At 43.8% G+C, this 24,463-nt stretch overlaps 1 protein-coding gene and 1 pseudogene across 2 annotated transcripts in view; both read left to right on the top strand.

Moving 5' to 3' along the window:
* The window catches only part of IFNGR2 (interferon gamma receptor 2), a 34,632-nt gene extending 22,071 nt beyond the window's left edge, over positions 1-12,561 (top strand). The window contains exons 4-8 of one of the 2 annotated variants that reach the window (XR_002173892.3): positions 4,250-4,395; positions 8,026-8,185; positions 8,595-8,752; positions 10,190-10,322; positions 11,876-12,092. Coding sequence is in view for 1 of the 2 variants with exons in the window: in XM_019923079.3 (XP_019778638.1) it covers positions 4,250-4,395; positions 8,026-8,185; positions 8,595-8,752; positions 11,876-12,058 (647 nt within the window). In the remaining variant the exon portion in view is untranslated. Of the gene's footprint in view, positions 1-4,249; positions 4,396-8,025; positions 8,186-8,594; positions 8,753-10,189; positions 10,323-11,875 lie in introns of both variants that reach the window. The other variant, XM_019923079.3, reaches the window with a different exon arrangement.
* Positions 12,562-12,711: 150 nt separating this feature from the next.
* Positions 12,712-21,391, top strand: LOC141278612 (histone H2A.Z pseudogene; annotated as a pseudogene).
* Positions 21,392-24,463: the final 3,072 nt, after the last annotated feature.

The following is a 24,463-nucleotide window of genomic DNA, read 5'->3' on the forward strand; positions in this document are numbered from 1 at the left end:
AGCGGTACTGACTCCACGCCCCTCCGTCCTGCCTATCACCCTAAATAACCAGCACCCAGGTGGGTATGATCGTCAAACCCGAGTACCGACCACGGAAGCTGGGGCTAGGGGAGGGTGATTTGCTAGGCCTGGGAGTTGTCAAACCGCAGCCTGCAGGTCAAAATCCTGCCCACCAACTGGTTTTTGTAAAGTTTTATTGGAAAGAAAATGTGTTATATATGTACAATGGAATGCTACTCAGCCATAAAAAAGAATGAAATAATGCCATTTGCAGCAATATGGTTGGACCTAGAGATTATCATATAAGTGAAGTAAGTCAGAGGAAGAAATATTGTATGATATCACTTACATGGGGAATCTAAAAAAATGATACAAATGAACTTATTTACAAAACAGAAACAGACTCACAGACATAGAGAAAAAACTTATGGTTACCCAAGTGGAAAGGGGGGGAGGGATAAATTTGGAGTATGGGATTAAGATATACACACTACTATATATAAAATAAACAACAGGGACCTACTGTATAGCACAGGGAACTTGTAATAACCTATAATGGAAAAGAATCTGAAAAAGAATACATGTATAACTGAATCACTTTGCTGTACACCTGAAACTAACACAATATTGTAAATCAACTATACTTCAATTTAAAAAAAAAAGTTTTATCGGAATGCAGTTTCCCCATCTTTTCATATGCTGTCTATGGCTGCTTCCAAGCTGCAACAGGGGAGCTGAGTAGTCGCAACAGGGGCTGCATGACCAGTCAGAGCCTCAACTCACTCTGGTGCTTTACTGAGAAAGTTTGCTAACCTCTGTGCTGGAGGGAATACTAGCATATTGGCTTCACTGATCACTGTTACATGGCACAACTTCTTTCACGTTCAGGAAGGATTTTAGTTCAGCCTTGAACAGTACCTGGCACATAGGAGAAAATATCTGTGGAATGATTGAATGAACAGATATGCTCCCAGATGTTGGAAGGGAGCATGAGAGTCGTCAGACACTATAGATGTGTTCCTTCAATTATTCGTTTTTCACATGGTCAGCCATGCCTAATGTTTCTCCGGTGTCTATGCAAACACAAAGTATGGAACTTCGTGGGATCCTGATTCAAATTAAACAAAGGTATAAGACAATTGGGGAAATGTGATCACTGTCTAGATCTTTGATGATTTATAAAGGAATTGTTGCTAATAGACTTTAGGTGTTGTAATGGTATTTTGTTATTTTTTTTAAAAAGGCGGGGAGTCTGGTCTTTTCAAGATACATACTGAAGTATTTACAGATGCAATGATGTAATGTCTGAGATTCTTTCAGAATAATCCAGAGAGTGGGAGGGGCAAGCTGGTCCTTACAAGGTGGACGGGCACAGGAGAAACAAAACTGGTCAGGACTTGATGGTTGCTTTAAAGTTGGGTGATGAGTACATGAGCTTTGTTTACAGTCTTCTCTACTTTCTATATGTTTGAAATTTTCTGTTATAGAAGCTAAGAAAGGGACTTTCCTGGTGGTGCAGTGGTTAAGACTCCACACTCCCAGCACAGGGGGCCCGGGTTTGATCCCTGGTCAGGGAACTAGATCCTACATGCATGCCGCAACTAAGAGTTCACATACCGCAACTAAGACCCAGCACAACCAAGATAAATAAATAAATTTTTTTAAAATTATTTTTTAAAAAAAGGTTTTTGCTAGCAATTTGAGGATGGTACGAGAAGACAGTGCAGTCCCTGCTGGCTGGTCTTCTGTGGACAAGTTATTTGTCCTTGAGTGGAGAACCATCACACATCTGAGCTATCAAGCATTACCTAAGTGGGAATTAGTGGAGAAAAAAGTAATGGCAGTATCAGAAGCAGGACCTGTCATGAAGTTGCTGGTCCAGAGTCAGCCAGCTGCTGCTCTCTCTCCTCCCGGCCAGAGTTGGGCAGCCATGTCCTCGGTTAGTTACTGGTGGGGAGTCACTGGTAAACTTCAAGACAGTGGTGTTCTCAGAGCCCATCGCTGCTTTCAGCACTTGCGGTCAAGTCAGGATGGGTAACCAACTTGAAGATGCTTTACTGAGGGTAGAGGGATGAGATGGTGCCTGAAGGGGGCAGGCTTTGGCATCACATAAACTTGGGTTCAAATCCCAACACTGCCACTTACCGGCTGTTACTCTGGGCAAGTAATGTCCCTCTGGGCTTCAGTTTCCCCCTCTGGGAAATGGGGATGGCCCTCTGTGGTTGTTACATAGATCTGTGTGGACACGGATATAAAGTCCGTGTTGCCAGGTTTAGAGTGATCGCTCAGTCTGTGGACACTGCTATCAGTAATGACCCATAGATCCACTGAGCCCTCCTTCAGGGCCCAGAGAAAAGGCAGACTGTCCGCCTTCAAGAGACAGACTCATCACGTTGGTATCAGATTCTCCATCTGGCACGCCCTTCAGAAAGGCAGGTCTTTCGGTGCTGACCTTTCAGCGGTTAAGTGATTAGTCATCCAGGCTCCCATGCCCACTCCGGTGGGTAAGTCACAGAAAAGTCTAGAGAATCTGCTCAGCGGGGCCCTGGGCCTGCAGGTCCACATGTTGTTCCATGCCCCAGTCACTTCGCTTTCAAAAGCGTAGCTTGAAGACGTGAGTGCCAGCATCTGTGAGCGGGTTTAATGAGAGCTTTTTGTTACACACAGCTAATCCACTAACATCGCTGTGGCTTGAGGTGGGCCAGGCCCGACCCTGTATCTGTCTGGACTTAGTTCCTCCACCAGAACAAAGGAGATCAGAGGGCATGAGTGCAAACCCTGCAGGGACCAGTTACTTTTACAGAGAGAGAAAGGTGACCAGAACACATGCCTAACCCTCCCCAACCTGGGAGAGCCCAGGGCAGAGTGTGGAAGCGAGAGAGAGAAATCCAGCCCCACTTTGGTGAACGCAGAACTGGTCACCGTGATATGATCATCTGTGTGTATAGAAGGTGCAGAAACAGGCCTCTTAGAACTTGGAGGACACAACCTGTATTTTGATCTGAGTTCCTCTGGTTAATTATACAGTTTAAATGCTCAGCTGATAAATGCCGTAATCTTCCTTCTAAGAGCATATTATGAGCCATAGTCCTTGGCTGTCCTGTGACTTATATGAAAAGCCTTAACAAATAGACATATGATGGTAATATTTCTCAGTTATTATATTTAATCATTGTATTAGAAAAAGCTAGAAAGATACACGTATTTAAAAGTTTGTAAACACCACTTTTGGTGGGCTAACAAAATCTTTTCCCTCTCTGCATGAAAATTTGACCTTTGGTTAACCTTCCAGCTCTCTGGAAACCTGATAAAGGTGGCATATGAACCACGTTATTTTCTTTTTCTTTTCCTTTTTTTATTGGGGTATAGTTGTTTTACAACGTTGTGTTAGTTTCTACTATACAGCGAAGTGAATTAGAGTTCCCCATGCTATACAGGAGTTTCTTATTTGTTATCTATTTTATACATATTAGTGTATATATGTCAATCCCAATCTCCCAATTCATCACACCATCACCCTGCCACTTCCCCCCTTGGTGTCCATCTGTTTGTTCTCTACATCTGTATTTCTGCCTTGCTAACCGGTTCATCTGTACCATTTTCTAGATTCCACATATATGCATTAATACACGATATTTGTTTTTCTCTTTTTGACTTACTAGCATTGCTTATGGTCAGAAGGACCTCTGGTTGGTAAATAGCACTTCAACCAGGCCAGTCTTAACCACCTGGTAGGAAACCATGTCTGGGGCATTGCTGAGTGAAGGGGTTCTTGTAACTGGGCATGTCCCTTGTGGGGACTCTGGAAACTCTGGCTCAGAGTTTCCAGAGTAACAGGAGCCATCAGAAATACTGGCTCCTGTGGTTGAGCCAGGGAGTGCCCTGTACCTGCCCGATCCTTGCACCTGAGCTGTCTCCTGGGGGTGGGCAGGCGCGGCCATGTGGACAACTGTGAGGACCCCTCCTTCCGCGAAGGCCAGAAACCCCTGGGGCCATTTTGTAGCTCCACTGGGCTACCTGCCCCGGAGCCTTCCAAGTAAATCTGGTGCCCAGAACAGCCTCTGGTAGTCTGAATGCAATCTCATGGCATATATAAATATATGCATGTGTGTACCGTACTAAATATAATTACATGTACAATATACATATTCTGTATATATATATATATGATGTACATGTGTATGTATATATATGTATCTATGTATATACATAGACTGATGGATTGATTTTGTTTGTAATTCTATTTCAGCCACCATCGGGCCTCCAGAAGACATCTGGGTGACCCCAGAAGAAGGTTCCCTTATCATCAGCTTTTCTTCTCCCTTTGATGTCCCTGCCTCCGTGGCCTTTTTTTGGTATTATGTCTACTACTGGGAAAAGGGAGGAAGCAAACAGGCAAGAGCATTTTTCCTCTTTGTTTTTGATTTTCATTTCTTTGGAGTTTCTGGATAGCAAAAGAAAGTCTACTTTAAAGTGGCCAAGGACACCAGGGTATCCCAGTATCCCCTTAGGGGCTGAGCCTTAGCGGTTCTGATCTTTCTCTTCAGGACCTCTGCTTCTACTCACTGTGCTGAGACTCCCCTCCCACCAGACCCATCTGCAGGGCCCTCTCTGCCTGGTATCACATGGTCCCCATGGTCTGGGTCTGGACTCAGCCGGTGCCCATGGTGCCTTTGCCACACTCCGGAGTTTGGGGAGCTTCTGTGGGCCTGTTTCTACAGCAATGAATTTACTACTGCAGTCTGCAAGGTTTAACTATATGAATTCTCTGGTTTGCATGGTTTGCAAAGAGGGCAATATGAATAGGTGAAAAGTCTACTGGAAGGAGAGAGAGTGTTCTAGGGAGAAGAGCCAGTAGGTTGGAAGAGGCTCGGCACATTTGGGGAACTGCACGTGCTCGGATCCTTTAGAAATGCAGGCCACGTGAGGGGCTGGGGCAGGGTAAGGTTGACAAAGGTGGGTCAGACCAAAAGGGGTCTGGTCAGCCCTGGGTAGCACAAGAAAAAACTGACGGCCTTTAATCACCTCCAGTATCTGATTATCCAAGCTACATTCTTTTTCCTCTATTTTTTGGCCACGCCACACGGCATGCGGAATCTTAGTTCCCCAACCAGGGATCGAACCCACACCTCCTGCAGTGGAAGCGTGGAGTCGTAACCACTGGACCACCAGGGAAGTCCCTCCAAGCTACATTTAGTGATGTTTTACTACCTGTGTAAATTCGTGATTTCCTAAGTTCAACATTATTATAATTTTTTATAAGAATAAGAGCTTATGTTTATCCAGAGCTTTCTTTGTGTCTGGCACCTGGCCCAGGCACTTTAGATACATCATCTCATTTAACCTTTACACCCACCTGTTTCACAGAGAGGGAAACCAAGTGGTTAAGTAACTAGCCCAAGGCCAGCAACTGACAGCAAAGCAGAGGAGACATCTAGCCTCAAGGGTCCATGCTCTTAATTGCTGTTTCTCTCCCACATAGTTGATGTTTGCACTTGCTCTTCATTTCTTTGTGGTGAGTGTAAAAACACCGAGGAAGGCAAAACTCACTGAAGAACAGGCTCTTAGCAAATAGGGAAGAAAGAAATAATCGTTTCCAGGGACCGGAAATCCTGAGGTCAAGGTCTGGTCAACTGGAATAGAGAACGCCTGGAAGAATGCAGAAGGGATTCCCCTTTCTCCCTTTCAGCCAGAGCATGTATACTTTGGACTTTCATGAACAAAAGATTCTGGGGCTAAAGTAACTCTGAAAGCCACCTGTACGATCTCCTTTCCAGCTGTGAGTCTGTATGTCAGGGGTCCCCAAGTCCAACCCCTAGATTTGCTCGAAGGATGCATGGGACTCAGTGTATAGTTGTACTCGAGGCTGTGATTTATTCCAGAGAAAAGACACAAAACAAACTCAGCAAAGGGAAGAGGCACATGGGGCAAAGTCTAAAGGAATCCAGGCATAAGCTTCCGAGTCTTCCCCTGGAAGTCACCCAGGACACACTTAACAACAAGAGTGACGTGACAGCACGTGTGAAATCTTATCTACCAGAGAAGCTCGTTAGAGGCTCAGTGCCCAGGGCTTTTACTGGGGGCTGGTCACACAGGCACCCTCTGCCCAACATAGACACCAAAACTCCAGACTCCCAGAGGGAGAGCAGGTGTTCAGCATAAAGAGCATTGTTTATACAGGAAACCACCCTTATCAGTCAGGGAATGGCGGAAACACTGCTCAAATCCAAATCCCAGATGCCAGCCTTGGGTCAGCCTTGCAAGCAAGCCTTTCTAAGGACAGCGGTCTCAGGCCTGCATGGTAGCTCTTCTCCGCAGTCTGTGATTCTAACTTTTGGAATAGCCAACTGGCTGCCAAAATAAACTACTCAAAAAGAATGTTGTCCTTAAAATTGCTTTCTGTGACATCAGGAGTAAAACTGTTTCTCCTCTGCCATGGCAGTCATCATTTCAAATCGGAGGGAAAAAAAATTAAAACTCATCTCTAATCCTACTATTCAAATATAATATGATCATTTTGTATTTTTAAAAATAAGATCATGGGACTTCCCTGGCGGCCCAGTGGTTAAGACTCCGCGCTTCCACTGCACGGGGCGCGGGTTCAATCCCTGGTCGGGGAACTTAGGTCCCGCAGCGTGGCCAAATAAATAAATAAATAATAAGATGATGTTCTATATACTGTTGAAAAATCTGCCTTTTTTCACTCAACATATGTAAGCAGCTTCACCTCCACGTTCCGGAGTGTGTGTGATATTCCACCATTTCAAATGGCTATAGTATATTCTACTGTAGTATCTCAAAATCAGAAAGCAGTCCTGGGGCTTCCCTGGTGGCGCAGTGGTTGAGAGTCCGCCTGCCGATGCAGGGGACACAGGTTCGTGCCCCGGTCCGGGAAGATCCCACATGCCGCGGAGCGGCTAGGCCCGTGAGCCATGGCCGCTGAACCTGCGCGTCTGGAGCCTGTGCTCCGCAACGGGAGAGGCCACAACAGTGAGAGGCCCGCCTACCGCAAAAAAAAAAAAAAAATCCGCCTGTCAATGCAGAGGACACAGGTTCGATCCCTGGTCCGGGAAGGTCCCACATGCATACCTCGGAGCTACAGAGGCCACACACCGCAACTACTGAAGCCCGCACGCCTAGAGCCCACGCTCCGCAACAAGAGAAGCCACCGCAATGAGAAGCCCGCGCACCGCGCAAAGAGTAGACCCCGCCCGCCGCAACTAGAGAAAGCCCGCACGCAGCAACGAAGACCCACAGCAGACAAAAAAAAAAAAAAATGAAAGCAGTCCTTTATGAGAAATCCTATATAGCCGTAATATAGTGGTTTTTTTTCTCCTTTCCCTGTGGAACAGTGACAGTTTGTCTGAGGTGAGAGTGAGGAACCATTGACTGACCATGTGGAGGTGACAAGACCCGAGGGAGGGTAGCAGCAGGGAGGGAAGGAGGGGACAGAATCCGCTAAGAATTTGGGACCCAACTCTTTCCTGATGACATAAATCACTCAGATCATTTTGACCAAAACTATAAAAGGAGTCAGCACATTTCAGTGAAAACCAGAAGCAGATTGGGAACCAAAGGAACATTATCTCCTAGAATGACTTTTTTCCTTTATTTGTTGACTAACTTCAAGTATCTAGATGAGATTAACCATGAAATACAAAATGTTCATTTGAAAGGAGAAAATTTCGTCCTAGAAACTGGGATTTGCTAAAGTCCAGCTTTGGACCCTCCATTGCTGTGATGGGGCTTCGGTTGGGCCCTCGGCCCTCACAGCCAGAAACACAGCTCTAATGCCATCAGCATCTTTCTTGACGTTCCTCACCAATTTTCACATATAAAATTTGTCTGCTATAAGCATATGTGATACATATAAAATTGGTATTGTTTGTTTAGAAACAGAATTACCTTCTTCTTTGGTTATTGTGTTCAGCGTGATATTTGAGGAAACATTGGAGAAGATGGAAGGGGCTTGACCATATCTATGTGGGTGATTTTCAGGTGTGGTTCTTGGTGTATTTTACGTAGGTGACACACCGTGTCAGGAGCAACTTCATCACGTTGAATGATTTAAAACCCTTAAGAGTATACTGTTTCCAACTCAAGGCAGAACTGTTTTTGGCAAAAGAAAACATCTCTAGACCTGGGCATTTAAGCAACATATCTTGCTCCGAAACAACAGTGGATGGTAATGTATGCTTTCTTAAGTCCTTTCTGAGATGGGAACAGAACACTCCTAAAATAGTGCAATCAGGGATTCCTTATTAGGTGGAGGGTGGTGAGAGTGCGGAGACCCAGAGAGAAGGGGCTAGGACAGCACTTCACTGTAGACATAACAAGCTCGTGCTGAAGTCTCCAGTAGCAAGAGCTGCCAGACAGCTAACACTTGCTTTGTTTTAGGCTTGCCTTTACTAGCTATTAATTAAAGCATACAGGGCTGGGTGGAGGAGGGGCAGTATCCATCCAGTTTACTGGGACTCTATTTATTGCAGTGGTGGCCGAGAACTCTATTTATTGCAGTGGTGGCTGAGAAATTACCCGATGTTTGTATCGTATGTAGGATGGTCATCTTGTTCACTTTTATGTCACCTGTTTAGCCGCTACCAAGCTTCAACAAGTCATCCTGATCTCTGTGGGAACCTTTTTGTTGCTGTCAGTGCTGGTGGGGGCCTGTCTCTTCCTGGTACTGAAATACAGAGGCCTGGTTAAATACTGGTTTCACTCTGCACCAAGCATCCCATCACAAATAGAAGAGGTATGTGTGTACACATTTAAAAGGGTGACATGTCAGCCTTTCATGCCCCCCTGGTAACGCCTAAGAGTAGAGCAGTGGACAAAGCCATGACACTGAGATTTGTGTTAAAAGCAGCACTTGGTTCTTTGTACACCCATGTTCATAGCAGCATTATTCACAACGGCCAAAAGGTAGAAACAACCCAAGTGTCCATCGACAGATGAATGTATAAATAAAATGTGGTGGGAGTTCCCTGGCAGTCCAGTGGTTACGACTTGGCGCTTTCACTGCTCTGGCCTCGGGTTCAATCCCTGGTCAGGGAACTACGATCCTGCAAGCCACAGGTGCAGCCAGAAAAACAAGAGAGAGATGTGGTGTATACATATGAATGGAATATTACTCAGCCTTAAAAAGGAAGGGAATTCTGAGACATGCTACAACATGGATGAACCTTGAGGACATTATGATAAGGGAAATAAATTAGTCACAAAAAGACAAATACTACATGATTCCACTTATATGAGGTGCTTAGAGTACTCACATTCACAGAACCAGAATGTAGAATAGTGGTTGCCAGGGTTCGGAGGGAGGGAGGAAATGGGCAGTGAGTGTTTAACGGGGACAGTTTCAGTTTTGCAAAATGAAAAATGTTCTAGGGACTTCCCTGGTGGTCCAGTGGTTAAGACTCCACACTCCCAATGCAGGGGGCCCGGGTTCAATCCCTGGTCAGGGAACTAGATCCCACATGCTGCAACTAAGACCCGGCACAGCCAAATAAATTAATTAATTAATTAAAAAGTTCTAGAGACAGATGGTGGTGATCATTGCCCAACAATGTGAATAGACTTTACACTACTGAGCTGTACACTTAAAAATGGTTAAGATGGTAAATTTTATGTTATGTGTATTTTACCACAATTAAAAAAAAATTGGGGGGCAACTTCCCTGGTGGTCCAGTGGCTAAGACTCGGCACTCCCAATGCAGGGGGTCAGGGTTAAATCCCCCGGGTTCAGGGACCTAGATCCCACATGCCGCCACGAAGATCCCACATGCGGCAACTAAGACCCGGCACAGCCAAATACATTAATTAATTAATTAGTTAAATAAAGTAAAAATTTTTTTTTTAATTTTTTTAATGGCACGAGGTTGGCCAAAAGGTGGCCTGGTCTGGCCCGGACAGGAGATCGGCCGCAGTAGGTCCCTCTGGAGACAACACGAGAGTCCCGGGCTTCTGGAGCCTGGCTGGAGGGGACATGGACCAGTGGGGACAGCAGTCAAGAGCATGAGCTTTGGGTCAGACAGTGTGCAGGCAGGAGGATTCTAGAGTAAACACCCAGAGCCGTGAGTTCAAAGCCTTGCACGCCGAGTACACAGGGGATGTTACTAGTATTTTAAAGGATTTAAGAAAGAAAAGTGGAGTGGGTAGGTCTTATGGAAAGTCCTGTTTTCCTGCCCAGCTCCAGCGACCCCCTGAGGCTCTGCGAGGGAACCAGGCCCTCTGAGGAGACAGCCGGGACGTTCTTGGGATCAGAAGCTAGCTGATACAAGCATATTTGGAACCATTTGCTTCTGGGGGTTCATCATTCTGCAGTAAGATCAGGGTCAAAGTACTGGAAACAGAACCTTATGTTGTTGTATCTAGTCTGTAAAGACAGAGTGGTGCTTCTAGAAAGAGCTGTAGTCACTTGTTTCCCTTCATCTGTCATGAGGTGTTTAAAGTACACAGACGTTATGCGAAGCACATGTTAAATTCCCTACTGGAACCTCCATACAAATGCTGCAGGATTCCACTTCTATCAAGAATCTAAATAGAATAATAGTCAAACTCATAGAAGCAGAGAGTAGCACAGTGGTTACCAGGGGCCAGGCGGCAGGGGGAGCGGGGAGTTGCTTTCAAATGGTATAAAGTTTCAGTTATGCAAGATGAATAAGTTCTGGTTTCTGCTGTACAACATTGTGCCTGTAGGTAGTACTGTGTTGTGCACTTAAAACTGTGTGAAGAAGGTAGAACTCATGTTAGGTGTTCTTACCACAAAAAAAAAACACACAAAAAAAACCTTCCCTGGTTAATACTGTCACAACGTAACAGCTCTCAACTCAGAATTTTACTTGCATCAATAATTTCTGTCTCGGGACTTTCCTGGTGGTCCAGTGGTTAAGGCTCTGAGCTTCCACTGCAGAGGGCACAGGTTCAATCCCTGGACAGGGAACTAAGATCCCGCATTCCACGTGGCACAGGCAAAAAATTTAAAAAACAAACAAACAAATAACTCCGTCTCACAGAACTAGCAGCAGGACCCTAGTAAGTGAATTTAGTACTAGTTGTTCCTTTGGTGCTTGAATCTAAAACATAAAGTGTTTCGGTTCACTTTTCTGAGAAAGTGTGAAAAGTCTATATCAAAGGTCACTGAAGTTACATGAGAATAATGAATCAGGTTTCACTTATATTTTTGAGGTTTCACAAGTGCGCGTGATTCGTGGTTATTCGTCTTCTCATCAGCCAGCTCTAAGCTGACCGTATTTCAGTATCTTTCACCATTTCCAAGAGCCAGGCAGTTGGTTCTTGGTAACTTGGTAATTGATGGCTAAGCGCAGAGCCAAGGCAGGAGGGCCAGGGCAAGTTAAGGCCTGTGGACCGGCACTTTGCCTTGAGGACCTGCACTTTCTGGTTCGCCCAGGGCTGCATAGCACAGATCCTCTGCACCCCGTGTGTTGTGTGAAGTAGAACCAACCAGTGGGTGGAGTGACTGAGAAAAATGCTCGTGAACTTTCCCTCTTTGCCCCCATGGTAGTTGAACAAGAGGCTCCATTTCCTCCTTCCCTGAAAAGTTAGAATTCCAGAGACATTTTAGGATTGATAATCCACAAGCCCTCATCCAGTGCAGCAAGTCAGAACTTGCTTTTCCTGAGTTACGCTGCCCTTTCGTGCTTTCAGAGTATTCCCTGGGTTGGCCCTTGGATTCGTGTGAGTTATTGAGATGGGGGGTGAACAGGGGTCCGGTTTTAGAAGTTACTTCGTTGGTGGACAGAATTGGAAGTTATACCTGAATGAAATAGGATTATGCCAACTAAAACTAAAGTATGAAGTTCTGGTATTTGGAACTGCTAAACAAATTATGATAATGGTGTTCAACCTTTTCAAGTATTTAAAGGATCCAGCTCAGCCCATCTTAGACGCCTTGGACAAGGACAGCTCGCCAAAGGATGATGCCTGGGACTCTGTGTCCATCGTGTCGTTTCCAGAGAATAAGCAAGAAGACATTCTCCAAAACACTTTGAACCAAAGCACGGATCCAAGCCACCAGCCCGTGGAAGGAGGACCCTGAGACAGTGAAGCTGCGGATGTGCCTGTCAGGACTTGATGGAGCCCACGACTCCTTATTCCTGTCATGAAAAGACCCGGGGGTGCCTGGGGAGAGGTCCTGGGTCCTGTGGGAGAGAAAAACTTACTTTTTTTTAAACTAAGAATTTCCTAAATCCTACAAGTTTCTAGACCGATTCTACATACCAAAAAAATTAAGGTTTCTCTTAAACACTAAAAAGGCCCATAATTATTTGTTATCAAAATGGCTGTGGCACCCCTCTGATATTTTGTACATTGTGGGTGGGGCCAGGCGGTCAGGAGACGGGGTCCTCTCCTGGCTATGGCAAGGAGCTTGGGCCCCTTGGGCAGGTCACCTAAGCTGTCCCAGCCTCTCCCTGTAACAAGGGACACTGAGTGTCCTGGCTTAAAATGTGATTAATCCTGTAAATAGTTTCCTATTAATTTAAGGGTCCTTTTTTTCTTTTCAAGCTAGAAGTAAAAGGCTGTATAGTTAACTTTTTAAAAGTCTGTGAAGCTTTTCCTCTTCACCTTCTTCATTTTGGTCTATTTTCTGCAAAGTTTCAACTTTTAAAAATGACTATATCTAAATTTTTGTTTTCTTAAATAACACCCAGTAGAGCTACCCAGAGGCCTCATGGTCACACAGCAAGAAATTTTGACCTGTGTCACTTGATTCCTCGAAAAGTTAGGAAGGGGATTCTCAGAAGCTGCATCAGCGCTGCATTTGTACGTGATATGTCACACGTGTTGAGCAAGGCATGTAAAGAGAATTAGGCAATGGGCAATAGTGATGGCCACTGGGCCTGCAAGTCTTCTGATGATGCAAGTACTGATGGGTTATTTTGTTCAGAGGATATTAATTAAAAGTCCATTTATATGGGGGCTTCCCTGGTGGTCCAGTGGTTAAGACTCCACGCTCCCAATGCAGGGGGGCCTGGGTTCGATCCCTGGTCAGGGAACTTCATCCCACATGCCGCAACTAAAAGATCCTGCGTGCCACAACTAAGACCCGGCACAGCCAAATAAATAAATAAAAGGAAATATATTCTAAAAAATAAAATCCATATATATGACTCTTAACGTTTAGGAGATGGATGCGTAGCTTCACTCCTCCCCTCCAACACGCACACAAAGTGACATGTTGCCGTAAGGTTGCTTGAGAAAGAAGCCCCTACTGGCAGCCTAACCTTGACAGTGGGAAGAGGCGATGCTGACAGGAGGTACATGAAGCTTCCAGCACCGGTCGATGGAACCACCTTCTGTGTCTCTGTTGGGGCCCTGTGCCTCTGGTGAGGAATTGGCTCTTGGGCTGACTTTCTAACCAATCATTGTGCACCCTTCCATCCAGGGTGACATGAGAGAAAAGGACACCCACCCACCCCCAGGCGAGTCCCCTTGTGAGATGTCTGTTGATTAGGTGCACCTTGAGTTGGGACAGGTTTGGAGAAAGAGTTAGTAGAGGGAAATGGTAAAGACCTCCCTCAAATCATTTAGGAAATGTAAGATAGAAGAGCTTCCTCTGTTGGGCCACACGAAGCAGCCCAGCGAGGAGAGGAGGACATGTATACAGCAGGAAGAGAACCGGTTAAGAGTTTGAACCCAGCAGAAAGGGGGACAGATCAGCTCTGTTAGGAATAAGCTCTTCTGTGCCACTCTCCATAAAAGGAGGTGCCAGCTAGTCGGGGGCAAGCAGGCTGGCCGTGGGGACCAGATTCCGATAAGGCTGAACTGGGTTCAGGGTGGAATCAGTCCAGTGTCCTGGGGCAGACTGGGGTTCAGGCTCAGAAGGGCCCTTCTTAATTGCAGGCAGCAGCTTCAGTGAGTGACAGACTCAGAGCCCAAGCCCAGGGCCAGCACTATTTCCAGGTGCCACTCAAGGGCCAACCTCTACAAGGTTATTGCTTTATAGGGGAGGGGCTACACTGACACCCAACTGGGTTCACCAAGCGTCCAACCGTGCTTCTCCTCTCAGGCCCGCGCCATCCTTCCTCAGTAAGCATCCCCAGGGGGCATGGGGCTGGCCTGTTATCCAGCCCCAGGGAGAAAGGACAGGAATTATTTGAGCAAGTAAGATACTCCTTTTTAATAGTATTTTCCGAAAAGAAACACCTGGTTCTACTTTGTCAAATAAATGACTAAGCAATGGGATTAATACTTATACTAACTTGGGACATTAATTTCTAGTCAAGCTAAGTACATAATCATGTTTGAGCTGGAAAAAGTCTATAAATTACCTATAACAGGGCAAACTGCCGCCCAGTTTGCTGCCAAATCCAGCCTGCTCCCTGTTTTTGTACAGGCTGTAAGCTAAAAATAGTTTTTACATCTTTAAATGGTTGAAAAAATCAAAAGAAGAATAATATTTCATCACACATGAAAAGTATATGAAATTTACATTTGAGTGTCCGTAAGTAAACTTTTATTGGGACCCCATGGCTGCTTTTGCACTGCAAGGCAGAATTGAGTAGTTGCAAGAGACTGTTTGCCTACAAAGCCTAAAATATTTACTACCTGAACGCTTACAGGAAGAGTTTGATGACCCCTGATCTGTACAATGCAGTGTTCATTGCATAGGAGAAAACAGACTCACTTCCATTATTTAGGTTTATACAGTTACAGAAGGTCCCTACAACACCCCATTTGATACCGAGACTGTTTAATTCAAGGTTCATATATTATACGGGAGGAGGGGTATTTGATTCTTGCATGTATTCTATAAAGCGCATTATGGACTGTGTACCCTGGATACAATTTAGGAGTATGAAGATCAATGGAGGAAAGTAGGCCCTACATCAATAATAGGTCACCCAGAGATGATGGGTGAGTTGGATCAAGGACGCTGCCACTCCATAATGTACCGTTATGTGAATTAGATAAGACACCCATCTTTCAAGACACTTTGATTTGTGCCACGAATTTTCTTTTTAAGTGAACATGCCATCTCCTGCGCCTCAGTGTGAATAGCGCCCCCTGGGGGTTCTGCAGCGCTCAGCTTGCAGATTGCAGACAACTTCAGCGCCCTGGGACAGGAAGCTGCTGGGTGAAGCCCTCTTGTTCTGGATGGTGCCAAGGCCAGCAGGGCGAGGAGCTGAGGGACATGGCGGTGGAGAGGGGAGGCTCCCAGGGGGGAGTTGGAGGAGGGATAGGGTCAGAGAAGGGAGACTGTCTCCATATCTGTAGGTCACTGGCTGGTGTACTGTAACTGGAGAAACTGCTGCTGCCCTCTCACCAGAAACTACCAGCGTGGAGAACGGCACAGGTCCTAGCCCGTGATTGGGGCATCTGCCTTTGTGACTTTTATTTCATTTACCATCACTTATCTCTGTCCATAGTGTTTTTTAGAAGTCTGCATAGTCACAAGTTATGCTGCTTTCAACTACTGGGAAACAACTGTGTATCCCTAAGGTGCCCCAGGGCCCTCCAAAATAACTTTGCTTTATGCCAGAAAGCCTGTATTTTAGGCGAGAACATCCTAAACCGTCCCAACTGTTTGGTGAGAGTTCGAATCCACACAGGCATCTCCCCGTGGAGCAGTCAGACCTCCCACTCCTCAATGCTCACAGGCTCTACTAAGAAGCAACAGCTCTCTGATGGGGATACAGTAAAAGTGACCTCTTCCTCCTTGCTTCCAGCTTGTGCTGAGGGAAGATGGCCAGCTGCCTCGGGGGGGCACAGAAGCTGGTCAGAGTGGATACTTGGAGCAGCACTTGGCTCCGGGGAGGGATCTGGTCAGTGCCATTTGCCAACACTCTAGGAAGACTGAGATGCCACCTAAAATTTCAAACCGATAATGAAATACAGGCAGGAGTGGCTTCTCCAGGCCCCCCATTTATTAAAGAAAGGGGGGAGGCAGACCCCCCCCAGGGTTTCTTTACGTACATACCCCTGGTTAAAACATAATCACTTGCAAAAGACATTAACTACTTTTCCCTTGTAATTAAATAGTGCTGTGAATAACAATTTATAATAAATATGAATTGGACTTGTTTCACTTTTGCATTCAAATGAATAGAACTATTTGATATCGTCCCTGTAGATAATAAGTGTACTTTTTGTAGTTGAGAGAATGAGAGAAGGCCTAAGCCCTCCAAGAGCTGATGAGTCCACATAGGACTCTGAGGCCCTTGCCAATGGGCAAGTAAAGGGCCTGGCATAAAATTCAATTAACCAATTAAACCGATATGCTTCTTTACTAGCTGCTTTCTGAAGTGTTGCTGTGAACCTTAGTATGACTGTGTGTAACTCCAGCTACCCCAAACACTTCTCAAGTGGCCAGCCCCATGCTACAACTAAAAGATGAACACAGCACCAATAGTTAGGGCCATGTGTACGTTTGTACAGGTTGTGCACTGCACAACCCCAGGGGTGTCATTTACATACACAGAATACAAATGTATTTGGTTCCTTTGAGATTTAGAATTTCCTCATGAAAAACTGTCAAAATTAATGGTAAGGGGGCTTCCCTGGTGGCGCGGTGGTTGAGAGTCCGCCTGCCGATGCAGGGGACACGGGTTCTGCCCCGGTCCGGGAAGATGCCACATGCCGCGGAGTGGCTGGGCCCGTGAGCCATGGCCGCTGAGCCTGCGCGTCCGGAGCCTGTGCTCCGCAACGGGAGAGGCCACGGCAGTGAGAGGCCCGCGTACCGCAAAAAAAAAAAAAAAAAAAAAAAAAAAATTAATGGTAAGGTTTCCATGCTAACTTGCAAAATCAGTTTTAAAACTTATTACACACCAAAAAGCCACTAGTAGACTTTAGATGGTAACATGAATTTCTTTTTACTCTGTTTTCCAGCGATTTTCTAGAGAATATTCCTTTTCATAATGAAATAATGGGAATTCCCTGGCAGTCCAGTGGTTAGGACTCCGAGCCTCCCCTGCAGGGGGCACGGGTTCGATTGCTGGTCGGAGAACTAAGATCCCGCAAGCCATGCAGGGCAGCCAAAATAAATAAATAAAATAAAATTTGATGAAATAATGTCACAAATTTTGTATAAAATGAAAGCTCAGTGCTCTGGTCCAAGAGACACTGGGATGGAAGAGACTGAAAACAGGCAGATTTCAGGATAAGGTTATATACTCCCCCTCCCCCCACATCTGGGTTTTTCTTCAACCAGACAAGAAGCATTTATATATGTAAAGATTATAATTTGTTACACACAAATTGTATATCTCCTCTGTCATATCACAGGGCCACTTTAGTTCAAGTCTACATACTGCTGTTAGTAAAAATTACAACGAACATGTTCTGTTTGACTTATTAATCAGTCTCTCTCCACACAAGGTACTCTAATAATTATAAAGGAGAAAAATAGCTACTTTACAGTGGAGATACCTGGTGGACACCACCTTGGGCATTAAGGCAGGCAAAGTTAAAATCACCAGTACTGGGACAGATGTGTGCTTGCTTTGATGTCCTGAAAACATAAGCTCTGTGTTATTCCTGCCCAAACTGTATAACCAGAATCTACTCCTGATGGGACATCAGACAAACCAAAATTGAGGGGCATTCTACACAACAGCTGGCCTGCATTCTTCAAAAATACCTAGTCATGGGCTTCCCTGGTGGTACAGTGGCTAAGAATCCACCTGCCAATGCAGGGGACACAGGTTCGAGCCCTGGTCCAGGAAGATCCCACATGCCACAGAGCAACTAAGCCCGTGTGCCACAACTACTGAGCCTGTGCTCTAGAGCTCGCAAGCCACAACTACTGAGTCCGCGTGCCACAACCACTGAAGCCCGTGCACCTAGAGTCCGTGTTCCGCAACAAGAGAAGCCACAACAATGAGAAGCCCACACACTGCAATGAAGAGTAGCCCCTGCTCGCCGCAACTAGAGAAAGTCCACAGCAATGAAGACCCAACACAGCCAAAAATAAAAACAAACAAATAAATAAATGTATTTAAAAAAAAAGAAAAAGAAAACCTAGTCATGAATGACAAAGGTTGAAGTTGTCCAAAGTTAAGAGCCACTAAAGGGCCATGACAACTAAATGCAATGTGTGATCACGGACTGGATTCTGGAACTGAAAATAACTTATTTTTCTTTACTATAAATCATACTAGTGGGGCACTTGGCAAAATTTGAATGAAGTGCTTAGTGCTGTATCAACGTTAACTTCCTGATTTTGGTATTGTACAGCAGTTGTGATTTGGGGAAATATACACGGAACTATTCAAGGGTAAAGAGCCATCCTGTCTGCAGCATATTGTCAAAGGTCTCAGAAAAAAAATAGACTAAAGCAAGTGCGGTAAAATGTCAACCTTTGGGGAATCTAAAGTTTATACAGGAATTCTCTGAGTTATTTTTGTAACTTTCCTGTAAGTCTGAAGTTATTTCAAAATAAAGTTATTCAATCTCTACGTTGATAACTTTCATAACAGGAAGTAAATACACTTAGCCTCATACTGAATCCCTTTTTGTCACCTGGACAAGGTGCTCCTAAATCAAAGATCTGGTGATCTCCGCACTGTCATTATCCATGGGGGTCTAGAAGGTTTGCCCTGCCACACTGACATGTAGAAATTTAAAATATCCTATTTGCTGCAGCTTAAAGAATTGAAGAGGCATATACTATCATCTAAAAACCCTACATAGCAGTTTGAATCGTGGCGCGACGAAGCCGTAGGCGGCAGGTTCTCGCTGGGTGTCTGACTAGTACTTTCTCTGCCTTGCTTGTTTGAGCTTCAGCAGAATTCGAAATGGCTGGCGGCAAGGCTGGGAAGGACTCCAGAAAGGCCAAGACAAAGGCGGTTTCCCGCTCGCAGAGAGGAAATACGGTGGGCCGTATTCATGGACACCTGAAATCTAGGGCGACCAGCCATGGACGTGTGAGCGCGACTGCCGCTGTGTACAGCGCAGCCATTCTGGAGTACCTTACCGTGGAGGTACCTGAATTGGCAGGAAATGCGTCAAAAGACCAGAAGGTAAAGCGTGTTACGCCTCGTCGCTTGCAACTTGCTATTCGTGGAGATGAAGACTTGGACTCTCTCATCAAGACTACGATTGCTGGTGGTGGTGTCATTCCACACATCCACAAATCTCTGGGAAGAAAGGACAACAGAAGACTGTCTAAAGGATGCCTGGATTCCTTATTATCTCAGGACTCCACATACTCTAACAGCTGTCCAGTGCTGGTGATTCCAGTGGACTGTATCTCTGTGAAAAACACAACTTTGCCTTTTTGTAATTCTGTTTGAGCAAGTTGGAAGTTTAATTAGTTTTCCAATCAACCAAATTTCTGCATTCTAGGCTTAACCATATTTAAGTGTTACTGTGGCTTCAAAGAAGCTATTGATTCTGAAGTAGTGGGTTTTGATTGAGATGACTGTTTTTAAAAAACTGTTTGGATTTTAATTGTGATGTAGAAGTTACAGTGACAAACACTGGGTTTTGTACTGACATTATTTCCACTCCGGTGGATAAGCTCAATAAAGGTCATATCCCCCCCCAAAATAAAATAAAACAAAATAAATGTTTAAAAATTAAAAAATTAAAACCCTATGTAAAATGACTTAAGCTGTGTTAAATCTGCTACCAAAAAAAAAAAAAAAAGTACTGGCAGGTTCAAAACAAAAGCCAACCGACTCCAGATTCTTTTTAACGTGGCATGCCACCTTGTGACAAAAGGCCAAAAAGCCATCAAATGAGGAAGGAAAAACCACTGCAGGCAAAGCCACCAGGGAAAGAAGGACCCAGCTTTATTGATCACTTACTGTTCCCAGGCACCACGAGGCATTCCCTCATGTTAATTCTCAAACCACACTTACAGAGAGACAAACAGCCTCGGGGGTCACATAGCTAATAAATAGCAGTGGCAGAATTAGGGAAAAGCAAATCAACCTGAATTTATAGTCCCCCAAGAATCCCAGCTCCAACACCAGAAATCTCCAGTAACAATGCAACTGGAAATACTCTTCCTCCTCTCTCCATCCTCATCTTTTCTATTCTGCATGTCAGGCTGGCCACTGGCTTTTCCCAAGATCACAACATCCACACCTAAGTTTCCCTCTCCTTTTAATTCCCTGCATTCTATCTATTCTTCTAAAGTCACCAGAGCAGCAGTTTCCCCAAATTTTATTTCTCAACATGTTCCAGGAGATAAATTTCCAGGACTCAAGGATGGAAACCACCATAGAATTGACACTCCCTTCCTGAAAACATACAAGACATAGTGTATAAAAAGCTCTAAGAAAAAAACTTTACAGGAAAAAAATGTTTTAACCTAGTTCAGCCAAGGGTCTCCCAAGGTTCTCTGACCAGCGCACACTTTTTCCTAAAGCAACACCAAGGTTCTAGGGCTGCTCGGGAAATGCTGACTGTGAGAAGAGCAGGACTTCGCCCTCAGGAAGAAAGGGCCTGAGCTGTGATTCCGATCCATGGGCAAGTCACTTCACCTCTCCAGATAAAAGTTCCTACCTCCAATTGTGAGGATGGAATGAGACAATACACAGCACATAGAAAGTTCTCAATACAAGTTAGCAATCAGCATTGAGCAGAAAAATGACATGACGAAATAGGGCCCTCCAGTGGGAAGATTTAGCTGATGGCAGAGTATTAAATGAGGAAAGAAATGATGGACCATGATAGGAATGGTGATGAAAAAATGCTATGCTAAAGGAAGATCAGGTCAATCAGAGTTCTTTATAAACTGCGGTCGAACTTCATTATTTGCAAGTTCACTTCCTCGATAAAACATTTATTTGTAACTCCCAAGTCAATACTCGTGGCACGCCCTGGTCATTTTCAGAGATGCTTTGAGTGGTAATTGAGGTCGCCTGTCCCACAGATCCCCCAGCTGAGGTGGAACGAGATGAAGCTCTGCCTTCTTGTTTCAGCTCTCATGCCGTAATGTGTCCTTTCCACAGCCTATTTTGTGCCACCTTTTTCACATTTTTATGTCTTGTTACTGATTTCACTGTGTAAAATGACCCCCAAGACTGGAATGGGCCTTACGGAAAAAATGCATGAGTTAGAAGCTTCCTTGGGGCATATGTTATAGTGCTGCTTGGAGCTCAAGCTTATGAATCAACTATATTAAACAAGGTTTGTTTTTTTCTTTTTACTAGTTATCCAATACACAGTTATATTCAAGTGTCTCCAATTGTTCCAATAATATCCTTTGCAGTTTGGGGGGGTTTCTTGTTTTGGTTTTTTTTTTAATACATCTTTATTGGAGTATAATTGCTTCACAATACCGAGTTAGTTTCTGTTGCACAAGAAAGCGAATCAGCCATATGCATACACATGTCCCCATATCCCCTGCCTCTCGAGCCTCCCTCCCACCCTCCCTGTCCCACCCCTCTAGGTCATCGCAAAGCAATCTCCCTGTGCTATGCTGCTGCTTCCCACAAGCCAACTATTTTACATTCAGTAGTGTGTATGTCAATGCTACTCTCACTTCACCCCAGCCTCGCCCTCCCACCCCATATCATCAAGTCCATTCTCTATGTCTACCTCTTTATTCCTGCCCTGCAACTAGGTTCAGCAGTACCATTTTTTTTTAAGATTCCATATATATGCGTTAACATACGGTATTTGTTTTTCTCTTTCTGACTTACTTCACTCTGTATGACAGTCTCTAGGTCCATCCACCTCACTACAAATAACTCAATTTTGTTGCTTTTTATGGCTGAGTAATATTCCATTGTATAAACGTGCCACATCTTCTTTATCCATTCATCTGTCCATGGACATTTAGGTTGGTTCCATGACCTGGCTATTGTAAATAGTGCTGCAATGAACATTGTGGTGCATGTCTCTTTTTGAATTATGGTTTTCTAAGGGAATATGCCAGGTAGTGGGATTGCTGGGCCATATGGTAATTCTATTTTTATAATTCTATTTTATGAAATTTCTTTCATCAGTGTTTTATAGTTTTCTGAGTACAAGTCTTTTGCCTCCTTAGGCAGGTTTATTCCTAGGTATTTTATTCTTTTTGTTCCAATGGTAAATGGGAGTGTTTCCTTAATTTCTATTTCTGATTTTTTGTTGTTGGTGTATAGGAATGCCAGAGATTTCTGTGCATTGATCTTGTATCCTGCAACCTTACCAAATTCATTGATTAGTTCTAGTAGTTTTCTGGTGGCACCTTTAGGATTTTCTATGTATATTACCATGTCATTGGCGAATAATGAGTTTTACTACTTCTCTTCCAATTTGTATTCCTTTTACTTCTGTTTCTTCTCTGATTGCCACGGCTAGGACTTCCAAAACTATGTTGAATAAGAGTAGCGAGAGTGGACATCCTTGTCTTGCTCCTGATCTTAGAGGAAATGCTTTCAGTTTTTCGCCATTGAGTATGATGCTTGCTGTGGGTTTGTCATATATGGCCTTTATTATGTTGAGGGAGGTTCCCTCTATGCCCATTTTCTGGAGAGTTTTTATCATAAATGGGTGTTGAGTTTTGTCAAAAGCTTTTTGTGCATCTACTTAGATGATCATATGGTTTTTACTCCTTAAATTGTTACTGTGGTGTCTCACATTGATTGATTTGAGTATACTTAAGAATCCTTGCATTCCGGGGATAAATCCCACTAGATCATGGTGTATGATCCTTTTAATGTGCTGTTGGATTCTGTCTGCTAGTTCAGGATTTTGTTCAGGATTTTTGCATCTATGTTCAGCAGTGGTATTGGTCTATAATTTTCTTTTTTTGTGGTATCTTTTTCTGGTTTTGGTATCAGGGTGATGGTGGCTTCGTAGAATGAATTTGGGAGTGTTTCTCCCTCTGCAATTTTTTGGAAGAGTTTGAGAAGGATTGGTGTTAGCTCTTCTCTAAATGTTTGATAGAATTCGCCTGTGAAACCATCTGGTCCTGGACTTTTGTTTGTTGGAAGATTTTTAATTATGGTTTCAATTTCATTACTTGTGATAGGCCTGTTTATACTTTCTAATCCTTCCTGGTTCAGTCTTGGAACATTGTACCTTTCCAAGAATTTGTCCATTTCTTTGTGGCTGTCCATTTTATTGGCATATAGTTGTTTGTAGTAGTCTCTTATAATCCATTGTATTTCTGCAATGTCAGTTGTGATTTCTCCTTTTTCATTTCTAATTTTATTGATTTGCATCCTCTCCCTTTTTTTCTTGATGAGTCTGGCTAAGTGTTTATCAATTTTGCTTATCTTCTCAAAGAACCAGCTTTTAGTTTTATTAATCTTTGCTGTTTTCTTCATTTCTATTTCATTTATTTCTGCTCTGATCTTTATGATTTCTTTCCCTCTAATGACTTTGGGTTTTCTTTGTTCTTCTTTCTCTAGTTGTTTTAAGTGTAGAGTTAGATTGTTTATTTGAGATTTTTCTTGTTTCTTGAGGTGAGATTGAATTGCTATAAACTTCCCTCTTAGAACTGCTTTTGCTGCTTCCCATAGGTTTTGGGTCATCGTGTTTTCATTGTCATTTGTTTCTATGTATTTTTTAATTTCTTCTTTGATTTCTTCAGTGATCTCTTGGTTATTCAGTAGTGCACTGTTTAGCCTCCATGTATTGTGTTTTTTACAGTTTTTTTCCTGTAATTGATTTCCAGTCACATAGCGTTGTGGTCAGAAAAGATGCTTAATACAATTACAATTTTCTTAAATTTTCTGAGGCTTGATTTGTGACCCAAGATATGATCTATCCTGGAGAATGTTCCGTGTGCACTTGAGAAGAAAGTGTATTCTGCCACTTTTCGGTGGAATATTCTACAAATACCAATTAGATCTGGTCTATTGTGTCATTTAAAGCTTGTGTTTCCTTATTTATTTTCTGTTTGGATGATCTATTTGGCGTAAGTGGTTTCATGGCTGTTAGCACTTGCCTTACGTATTGAGGTGCTCCTATGTTGGGTGCATAAACATTTATAATTGTTATATCTTCTTCTTGGATTGATCCTTTGATCATTATGTAGTGTCCCTCCTTATCTCTTGTAACAATCTTTATTTTAAAGTCTATTTTATCTGATACAAGTATTGCTACTCCAACTTTCTTTTTATTTCTATTTGCATGGAGTATCTTTTTCCGTCCCTTCACTTTCAGTCTATATGTGTCCCTAGGTCTGAAGTGGGTCTCTTGTAGACAGCATATATATGGGTCTTGTTTTTGTATCCATTCAGCCAGTCTGTCTTTTGGTTGGGGCATTTAATCCACTTACATTCAAAGTTATCAATATGTATGTTCCTATTACTATTTTCTTAATTGTTTTGGGTTTGTTTTTGTGGGTCTTTTTCTTCTCTTGTGTTTCCCGCTTAGAGAAATTTCTTTAGCATTTGTTGTAAAGTTGTTTGGTGGTGCTGAATTCTCTTAGCTTTTCTTTGAAAAGCTTTTGACTTCTCTGTTGAATCTGAATGAGATCCTTGCTGGGTAGAGTAATCTTGGTTGTAGGTTTTCTGTTTCATCACTTTAAGTATATCCTGCCACTCCCTTCTGGCCT

This window comes from Tursiops truncatus, chromosome 4 (assembly GCF_011762595.2).
Source record: "Tursiops truncatus isolate mTurTru1 chromosome 4, mTurTru1.mat.Y, whole genome shotgun sequence".
NCBI lineage: Eukaryota > Metazoa > Chordata > Mammalia > Artiodactyla > Delphinidae > Tursiops > Tursiops truncatus.